Source organism: Oryzias latipes, chromosome 21, assembly GCF_002234675.1.
Source record: "Oryzias latipes chromosome 21, ASM223467v1".
In the NCBI taxonomy this organism is placed as follows: Eukaryota; Metazoa; Chordata; class Actinopteri; order Beloniformes; family Adrianichthyidae; genus Oryzias; species Oryzias latipes.
Window position 1 is genome coordinate 27,051,862 of NC_019879.2, and position 10,207 is coordinate 27,062,068.

The 10,207-nt window shown below is 40.0% G+C and overlaps 1 protein-coding gene across 1 annotated transcript in view; it reads right to left on the minus strand.

Moving 5' to 3' along the window:
- The window catches only part of LOC101167330 (polycystic kidney disease protein 1-like 2), a gene marked incomplete at its 5' end in the record, with an annotated part of 36,436 nt that overhangs the window by 25,207 nt on the left and 1,022 nt on the right, over positions 1–10,207 (minus strand). Inside the window, 8 exons of the mRNA XM_023951186.1 lie at positions 803–904; positions 1,889–2,119; positions 5,815–5,946; positions 6,060–6,244; positions 6,868–6,890; positions 7,437–7,561; positions 8,117–8,263; positions 9,954–10,091. Coding sequence (XP_023806954.1) covers positions 803–904; positions 1,889–2,119; positions 5,815–5,946; positions 6,060–6,244; positions 6,868–6,890; positions 7,437–7,561; positions 8,117–8,263; positions 9,954–10,091 — 1,083 coding nt within the window. The remainder of the gene's footprint in view (positions 1–802; positions 905–1,888; positions 2,120–5,814; positions 5,947–6,059; positions 6,245–6,867; positions 6,891–7,436; positions 7,562–8,116; positions 8,264–9,953; positions 10,092–10,207) is intronic.

Genomic DNA, 10,207 nt, shown 5'->3' on the forward strand with positions numbered 1-10,207 from the left:
ACAAACAGACAATAATTCCAGTTCATTGAGTTTGTGAGGCCATTATGTTGGGAGCAGCTGTACTTCACCATGATGCCTCACCTTCTGAGCTGAGTTAAATATTCAAGCTTTTGTTAAGGGCTCTTTCCATTGAAATCTTAGGCTGTTAAGTGCTGCAAAGTGTTCAGGAACTAGAGACATAAATTAGAGGATTTCTAACAAACAGAGTGGGTGGTCCACAGCCAGGCAAAAGCTTTGAAAAATGAGCTGTCAACAAGAGGAGTGGTCCCACAAAAGTTATTAAATCCTCTGTTGTTAAAAGCAAGAACCAACGGATCAGATTTTCAAACCTGTTATGTAGCTAAAAAGTCATCAGTTCCCACTTTGTTTAGATGTTTTATTCTCTCACTTTTTTGGTTGTCCTATTGATACTTGCTGTCTTTTGTCTTTGACCCGGCCTGTTTTGATCACAATTTTAGGTTTGAAAACACCTGCCCTCCTCTGAATGTAACCAATTATACATATGGTCACATCAGAAAATGAGTTTTTTTCTAAATTTGTCCTCTCTTTCTGAGCAGTCGGGCTCCATAAAAGCATTTGACATTCAAACCGTTGCTGCTGTTTTGCATTTTTTATTAATTCTCTGCAGAGCCATCAACCATGCTAACCTCCCACTCATTTGTTCTGTTAAGTATTGATGAGTTTGCCATGATTTATGTTTATGTGTGTCAATTATGCAGCAATGGGCTCCACCAGGAAAATCTTTGAAGCCACAATGGAGACTTTACTAAAAAACCAGGGAATTGGAAATGTGCTTGTTCACCTGAGAGGAGGTAGAGGCTCCGATCCGATGGCCTGTGCGAACACACAGAAGGTAACGGTACTCATCCTTAGGGTTGTTGTCATGCAGAACTGTCACCTTCACCTGTTTTTTACCAAACATTTGAAGGAAAAATTATTCATCTGCACCACACAAAATATGTTAATATTAGGGATAATTACAATGTTTGTTCAAGATTTCAAATTGCATTTTAAAGGGCCTATATCATGCTTTTCTTAAGCCTTTCAGTCCTGCGAGCTGCAATGCGAGAAGACGGCAAAGAATGTACGCTGCTAAGAGTTTCTGACACGTCAGATGTTTTTATCCGACCACATTTCAATGAGTTTCTGTGTCTCCTCATTGTGGTGTTACGGCAGTCTTTTAACTGAATTCTGTTGAAACTACAAGGTAGCTTTCAGGAGGACATCACAGAGGCAAGTGCTGCGTAACAAGACGCAGAAAAGCATGTAAGAAGCGTTTTCCTCTGTGTTAACATAAAACAAATAAACATTTGGACACTTTTTTTTCTTTTTGATAACACGAAAATCGCTTTATATTAGTCCGTGGCTCATTGGTTCCTTCATTCCTACTCTGTTTACGTCGGCTACGGTAACCATTTTGGTTCAGTTGCTCCGCTTCGGGATTGCATCCAGAATCAGGAATGTCAGGAATGTAAGAGCGAACCGAAGATTATTCTGATTGGTAGCGAACCAGGGTCACCTCAGAAGATGGGAGATCAGTTCCTGGTCCTATTCCATGGTCCACTTGGGTTTTTTTCAGACGGAAAATTTGTTTCGGATTATCGGGGGAACAAACTCTGGTTCACTTTTAAGCAGAAAAATTGTGTACAGTGGGATTAAACGCTCAGAAATGTGTGAATGGATCACAATACCACTTTGGGCTTGTTTTTCGTAAAGAATGAACATTATAATACACTTAAAAGCAACAAAAAGTTGATTTCACATGATATAGACCCTTTAATTAGAAACTGAAAATAAAAAGTTTATTTCTGCGTAAAATAATTTAAAAATTCCCAAAGAAATAATTGTTTTCTTTGCTTTCTCACAGTGTTGACTCAGTAGTTGTTACCTTGGCTGTGTCTTGAATGTCTTTTCGTCGCGCCCACACAACCACCAGCAGGTAAGTCACAAAGAGAGCTCCCACAAAGCACACGACCACTGGATTCTCAGTAAACGTTGCAAAGAGCTGAGCCGTCTGCGACGGGTCCACCAGATTGGGAGTGACGAAGAAAGAGCTCCCAAAAAAAGTGAGGTGGTTGCAGAGACACTGGGTGACCATGGATGTTGTCTTAACACCAACCTTGAAAGAGGTAGTCATGAAAAATGTGTTCTGCTATATAAGATAAGAAACTGGAGAAGCTTTGCTTACTTTACATCCAGTCGTGCTCCATTGTAATATAGATTCATCCCAAAATCTACATGAAGATGCGATGGTGGTCACTGATAAACTGGCATTGACGGATTTTATACCTGGACCCACGATCGGTCTCACCACAAGGTAATGGGCTCCAGTGTTTCCCTTGAGCTGCTCAGGTCGGACAATCCATGTGTATTTCTCCTCTGTGTCAGACACACACATGTAGTACTTTTTAACTAAAAAATGATCCATTCAGAAAAACATCAGAAAACAATATTGTCTTGTCTCTCAAACAACACAAGCTAAAGTCAGTATCAGTCAAATCCTCATATACACCGGACAATTGAAGAACGGGCTCAAAACGTGCAGATGACCCATGCTGGACAAGCAGGGAGGCGTGTCTTTTTGTTTTTCTACTGTTTTCTACCGCATGTCCACCACCTATAGTTGGAAGAGGCTTAGTGGGAAATGTCGAACGGATACAAACTTCAAAGGTTTATTGCTAACTTCCTGGTTGTTGATATAGCTTACCATTAGCATGTCAGGAGAGTAGCCTAAGTATATTTTTGTACATAGAAAAACAAATATAAATACATAAGGGTGCATGTGACTAATGCTGTATTCATTACCTTCTGTTGTCCCCTGCAGAGGCATCTGAGTCATGGCGACATGATTGGTCTCCGTGGGATAATCAATGAAACCCAGGTATACTTTGAATGGTAAAGGATCCAACGAAGGCACCATCTTGAAAAGATTACTTGCAGAATTAGCAAAAACAAAATCATGCTCAAATCCAAAAAAAGGAAGGCTACAGCATTTTGTTCATCAATTTTCGAAACCCTTTTTGTCCCTTTCGGGGTCACGGGGCTGCCGGCACCTATCCTGGCCACTCGGGGGCAAAGGCGGGGGGGACCCCTGGACAGGTCACCAGCTTGATGCAGGGCCACAATCACACACCCAGACACACTCGCATTTACACCTAAGGACAATTTAGAGTAACCAATTAACATATGAAGCATGTTTTTGGACGGTGGGAGGAAATCGGAGTCCCCGGAGAAAATCCAATCATGCATGGGGAGAACATGCAAACTCGACACAGAAAGGCCCCCCATTGGTGTTCTGTTTCAGGTTCCCCCAGGCGGGACTTGAACCAGGGGCCTTTTTTTTGCTGTGAGGCACTGCAGCTTTTTATCATTAATTTAATTTTCTATTCAAGCAAAACTGTGTAGCAGCATCAAAAAAACTTGCTAAATTGCTTCAGATTAAGTAAAGTATCATAAAACCTACCTTTATAAGCAGGGAGGTGTCGGCTGAGGGAACATCTATGATTGTTGTGCTGTAATTTACTAGGTCCAAAACAGTGGTGTTCACTTGTTCTCCAGCTGGCCTCGGCAACAGAATCTGCCTCAAAGAAAACAAAACAATTAAAAATCAATTTATATTTTACTAAAATAAAAAATGTACAAACTTCAATAAATCTACCACTTTTGGTTTTGTAATATTTTTGTTCATTTAGTTAGAAAAAAAACTGTTTTTGCAACAGCTAAAGCTTGAAGGTTTTTTTAAATCCTTCAATTGGCAGTTTTGTGAACTGACATTATTTTTACCTCTGCTATTTGTATGCAGCTGATTGTGATTGTATGCTAAAATCCTCCACCATTCCTCTACATTAATGTATGCAAACAACCGCAGCAGGCTGAATGTTAATACAATTACTGATTCAACAAAAAGCTGGCGCCCTATTATTTTGTGTTATATTGTTTGTGCATTTTCTAATTAATGTATGCATTCACAGGCCCAAACAGAAAACACCTGGGATGGAGTAAGCACAGCACACTAAGTACTTTCACGCTCAGAGCCTGTAGCCCACCTGGGGATCCAAAGTGGGCCGAATAGAAGGCTCATCTCATGCATTTCAGTATGGGTTGGGGGAAATATGGCCTGTTGGGAAACAAAGTCAACACCACCTTCAAACTGCTCAGAACTTTCTTCACTGAGAGTCATTTAGTCATCTCTGGGTAAATAAATAAATAAAAAAAAGAATCATGGAAGCACGGGGAAAGGGACAGAACCCAGAACAAACTGACAGTTGAAGCAAATGCTCATCCAGATCAGCGGTCCCTTGTTTACCGTGGGAGTTACGTAAAAATAACATGCGAAAGACGAAATTCACAAAGTAGTCAGCTTTACTTAATACTATTATTACAGATGTTTTAAGGCTGTAACCTGTAAACTAGCGGGGGAGAGTGTAAACAAACGGATGATGGGAAATGGAGATAGGCTTACTCCATGAAGATGGTTCGCCCACAACACAGACGGAAATTTCTAATGAACTACTGCCGCTCTGGATTTTAGCCTAAAAATGGCAAAATTGTAATTTAAAGACCCCTGGGAACACATTTAAATGAGATCAAAAGAGGATCGAAGAAGGACTTTAAAATTTCCAATGCATTCTGCTCAGGAGACATAGCCGATTAGGGAGATTGACTGAAATGGTCTACAGCCAATCAGGATGCAGAACATAATGGGGTTGTAACAAAACAAAAACAAACAAAAATTTTTTCAAATTGGACGAAGAAATTTACGAAAAATCAAAACCTTGAGAGAGTGAGACTTGAGCTAATGCTTAATGCTGTGTTTAGTTCAGCACCATACAGGCATGAACTTAAGCTTTAAAGTAAAAAAATAAATAAAAGCATGGTCTCCATCTGCCTGGCGACCTGTCCAGGATGTCCCCTGCCTTTGCCCACAAGTGGCCAAGATGGGCTCTGGCAGCCCCATGACCCCCGAAAGGGACAAAGATGAACAAAGAAGATGTACAAGTGTTCTCCATCCATGGTGTTGGTGTTGCAACTAGAATCTCATGTAAGGACCATTGTATTTATATGAAACCTGCACTGGGTGCCCCCTGGTACCCTCCCAGTACGCACTGGTTCCAAGAAGCTAAAATCCGACAGACTCCTTCAGAGAAATAAACAGCTCAGTCATTCTATTTATTAGAATACCCAATCCTTGCTCTGGTACCTTTTTAAACACGATCTTGCTGATCTTCTATTTTTCATGGTATTTTTTTCTTTATTGCAAGTCATTCCTGGTTTAAACTAACCAATCAGATGCTTCAATAAAAGTAGGTGATCTAACATCAAACGTTTGAAATATTTTCCAGATTTCGTGTTGGGCGTTTTCAAGTGTGTGGACTTCCAACAAGCTCACTCCTGATTGGTGAGATTGCCTCACTGACGGTTATTGGTTCCAACATGGAGATGTTCGTAAACACAAAGAAGTGGTGAATGAATTTACTTAATTTGATTGGAGCTGGAAGTAAGGCCTTTTCTATCAATGGCATCACACTCACTCAGTCCAGTTCTCATTTCCCGTAAATTGTAAGGGAGCGGAATGTAAAGCAAACCTTAAACTAAGGTTTATACTGAATTATTTCCATGTTCAGCAATCATTTTATGGTTTTAGAGGTAATGCATTCGGCAGGACTCATCACTTTATCAGAACATATGATGTAGAAACCAGTTTTAAAAGGCCAGATCCCATCGCCATCTTGCAAAAAGAAATGTGTGAATTGACAGCAGCTCTCCCTCAACAGGTGGTAACAATTTAGAGCAAACTTCTGATGGTGCACTGACCTCAATGTCCTCACTTAAGTTCTCCACAGGGATACCAGACCCATCTTTAGTCGAGAGGGACAGAGAGCCTATTAGGCCACTGATGTTCCCCTTCTCATTCCAAGAAAATGGGTTTTTAGCCAGACTTAGCATCTGCATTAAAAAAGCAAAGCAGGTTTTAGAGCCATGTTGCACAAAAATTGAGAAAAACTTCAATCTAACACGTACTCTGCAAACACACAAAGCCAAGCAATAAATGGTCTCACCCTTATGTCCACTGGTCCATCTGAAGGTAACAGGTTAGTGGGTAGTTTTGGGAGAGTAAAGTTTGGCAGGGAGCTTTCGACAAAACTCAGATTTTGAGCCAGTAAGCTGTCTGGTGTCACTCTGCGGAAAAGAGAGAGTACAGTAGAATTATTTTTTAAACATCTCACAAAAAAAGTGAAATATTCTGCTTGCAATTGGTTTTATGTCAGGGGCACCAAATGGAAAGAATAAATCCAGTTCATTTAAAGGCCAGTCCTGATTAAAAAATCCTGTTTTTTGGTGTTTTATCATGTTCTTGTGACTTTTTTTCTGATAATGGAGGACATATATTAAACAAATTAAACTTAAAATTGCATTTTTGACCCATCATCGCAGCAAAAAAACAGCAACAACAAAAAGGTGCAAACAAAAAAGGAAACTGTAAATAAAAAGAAACAAACAACAAAAAAGAAATGATGTTCCAAGGGGAAAAAAAAAAACTTCAAATGCTTCAAATAAAAAAGCCAACTTTGCAGTTGTCCAAATAACTTTTGTTATTAGATTGTTGTTAGCATGATTATTTATGATTAAAACACCAAAAACCACAATAATAAGCTGCCAGAAGTATTTAGCTGTCAGTTGTTTCCATTGGGATGGGTTTTGGTCCCAGGCTCTGGTCAATTAGCTGTGTTTGTTCAGGGTAGACACTCTGGAGTAAGACTGTGTGGTGGTACACCTAACTGTGTTTAACTGTGTTTCATTGCATATTGCAGTGGAGCTGCAGCTGCTTTCTTCATACAGGGTTTCTTTGTGTATTCTCTAGTTTACCTTCAAACCTGGGGCTACACGGCCTAACCAAAAAACACATTTGAAATTATATAAAGTGACATTGTACACTAATGTTTTCCCTTACTTTCTCGTTTGTTTTCATATTCTTATCATCGTTTTCATCATCTCCATCTTCTCACAGCAATGCATGGGCAAAACCCATTCCTGATAATCTAAATCCACTGCAGCTTTTTTATTAGCAGAGTTTCTTTTTTCTCTTTAGACAATGTCTCATCCACCATCGTTTCTGTACTCAAATTGTTCTGAATGAGGAGCGGGTGAAAATTGCTCTTTGAAAAAGACGCCCTGACATAGAAAACACTGCCATGGGCATCAGAGAGGGAAAAGGGGGGCGGGGTGTCTACTCTGCGCCAACAGTCCTGGGCACAACTCTGAGATTAATTTTGAATAAACTCGTGCCGCTCTGCAGAGACTTTGTGCTCGAAAACAACCATTTTTTAAAACTTTGGCTAAAAACGGCATATTTAAAAGACCACTGATCAAAAATAATCTGAGTGGGCCTTCAAAAAAGAAACGTTGCTTCCTCGTTTTAGTCAAAAGGAACTCACCTGTTAACCAGCACTCTGATGAGGACTGTTTTGAGCAGAGTCGGTCCCTCGTTGGGTTCCTTCAGTTTCAGCAGTGCACTCTGGATGTTACTTAAAGCACTGAGAAGAGCATCAGAAACGTTTTTCTGCAAAGACATTACAGCGGTGTAAGTTCATGGTTGCCCTTCACCAAGTATGTCGGTAAAGGTTCTCATGTATCCATCTTGAAGTGAATACATGGCATCTGGACTGAAAACCTCCTCTCTGTTCATGAGGCCACTTCAGTGAGAGGGGAAACGTTTCAATAGAGAAGATTTGAAGTCCTTAACCAAGGACCTTTCCCAAAAAGAACTACATTTTTCAATACCTAAACTGAAACCACAGACAGATCAGTTTGAGAAAACTGCGATGTTAATCAGATTTGGCAGAACTAGAGACAACAATTCTGCAACATTGATTTTGTGTTAAACAAAGTTGTGGAAAAGTGGCAAACAACCTTAAATTTTAAAGTGCAGGTGCAAACCTTTGAATAATAGATTACATTTGATTGTGGCTATAGCAGACTCCAGCTCTAACAGATTTGAAAAGATTTATAAAGAGCTAAAAAGTGTCAGAGGCTGAGCTCTGGGACTGTAGGCTGTTAAAAGTTCAACTTCCCTTCCGAGAAGAAAACCCAATCTGCTTGGAAGTTCATAACTCACCATGAAAGAATAGTTCAGCATGGTGTCTATTCCCACCACAATGGTGCTGGCAGCTGCGAGCACTTGGTTTCTGCCGTCCTCTGTTCTGCTCACATTCATGTTCATGAGAGATAAGCTGAGGGTCTCGAACAGTGAGGAAGCAGATATCTGTGTGTGAGATTTTCAAGTTTCATCAGAGTGGCTGCAGAGAAAGGTCTTACTAACATAAGACATTAATGCATCAAATTGTCTCAAATTTTGGTAATTGGGTCTTTATTTATTTTTTTTTGCCCGTGAAACTAATGTGACTTTCATTCACTAAAAAAAAAAAAAACACATTTCCAGGATGCGCTGTGTCGTAAGGCTTGGTTGTGAGTTGTTTCAACCATAGCTAACTAATTGGCTCGTGCTTGTTAGTGCGGGAAGTGGTAATTTATGGAGAATCAGCATGAAAATAGGAATTACTTGCAATGGTTTAAACTGGTTAAAGGGAAATCCTTCTAAAGCAAACTGGAGGTTTGCCAAAAGCTGTAAACTTGCACATACAGCCTTAAACTAGATTTTAGGTGTTCTTAAAAAGTTCTTAAAAATACTTAAATCTGTCTTGTTTAAATCAGTGGACACTCTGTAAATTAGTAGATACCCTGTGTAGAATAGACAGGGTGTTTACTGATTTAAAGGGTATTTTCTTTAAATCAGTAGACACCCTGTTTATTGTACACAGGCTTGAAAGTCAAAAAAAAGGTTGGATGTAAAAAAACAAACAAACTGGAATGTTACATTGATTATTAATTAATTTGTTATAAATGCCCTCATGGGTGGATACAGGCTTTGTGTGGACAAAAAATGGGTAAACTTCTCTGGGACACGCAGCAAGTGCTCATGAAAAGTCAAGGTTGTAGACCACTTGGTGAGCTCACAGGGCTAAAATGTTTGTCCACATTTTTCCATAGGCATGCGACGGGTGACAGGTCGTGGTGTACGCTTATACACGCCACATGTCACAGATTTTTCGTTTTTTTTTGACACCCCAAACCATGGACACTGCATAAGGTGTCCTTTAGCGCTGTTCAAGAGATAAATGCATGTTCCTCACATAAGCCAGATTGTTAGAATTCCAAGATTAGGCAATCAGAGCGTATTGTGTGGGCGTCCTCCAAGCACTTAAGGCCGGTTTATACAGTGCTTCACAGTGATCGGCCAACGCATCAATTGTATCCACAATGGCGCGGCCTAGTTCATACCAATGTAGACTGATTTTGCTTGTGACTATCCTGCGATGAGCTTGGTGACATTTATACTTTTCAAGCCATCGTATCCAGCGTTTATCTTTAACATGGAAAAACACCTGGACTGGATCATACATGTCTTGATCAGACACTTCCTGCGTCTGCGAACTTGCAGCTTCATAATGAGACACAGGAGGAAGTGGTGTGTTTGTCCACTAAATGGGAGCAGACAAGACAGAGGCGAAATAAATATTTAAAAATATTGGCGTATTGCATTCTCTAGTGATAAGGCCTAAAGGGAACTTTAAGACTCTTGTTTTTCTCTGTGAGGATTTTGATTTGCTGACGGATTTTCTAGAAGAAATATAAATTTCTTTTTTTTTGGTTATTTATCTTTGCTGGCCTGCGATCTACCCTCATGTCCTTGAAGGTCGACCGGTCGATCGCGATTGACGAATAGAGCACCCCCGCCTTTGAGTGAACATCTTTCCTATTTCCAACAAATCTCACAAACCAGACATATTTTTCTCTTTGATTTCATTGTTTTGTAATAACTGTAATATACAGACCTTTTTTCTATGCACCTTGGCTGAAGTACCGCATGTTTAAAGTGGAATTTGAGACAGTACCTGAGCAGACACACGGAGTTCAGCTCTCTCCCAGGCTAAAGCGGTCAGTCCTTCAGCTAAAGCCTGAGCATCTTTTGGAGTGCTGGGAGGAGCTTCATTGATAATGTTGACCATTGTGTCCACCATCTCCTCTCTGAGCTGTTGGAGATAGAAAAGAAATATGAGCATAAGGAAATGAACAGTTCAGTCTGACATTTGTTTCATTTTATTTAAAAAAAAAAAACCTATAGTGGGCCCACATTGTTCCCCTTTCC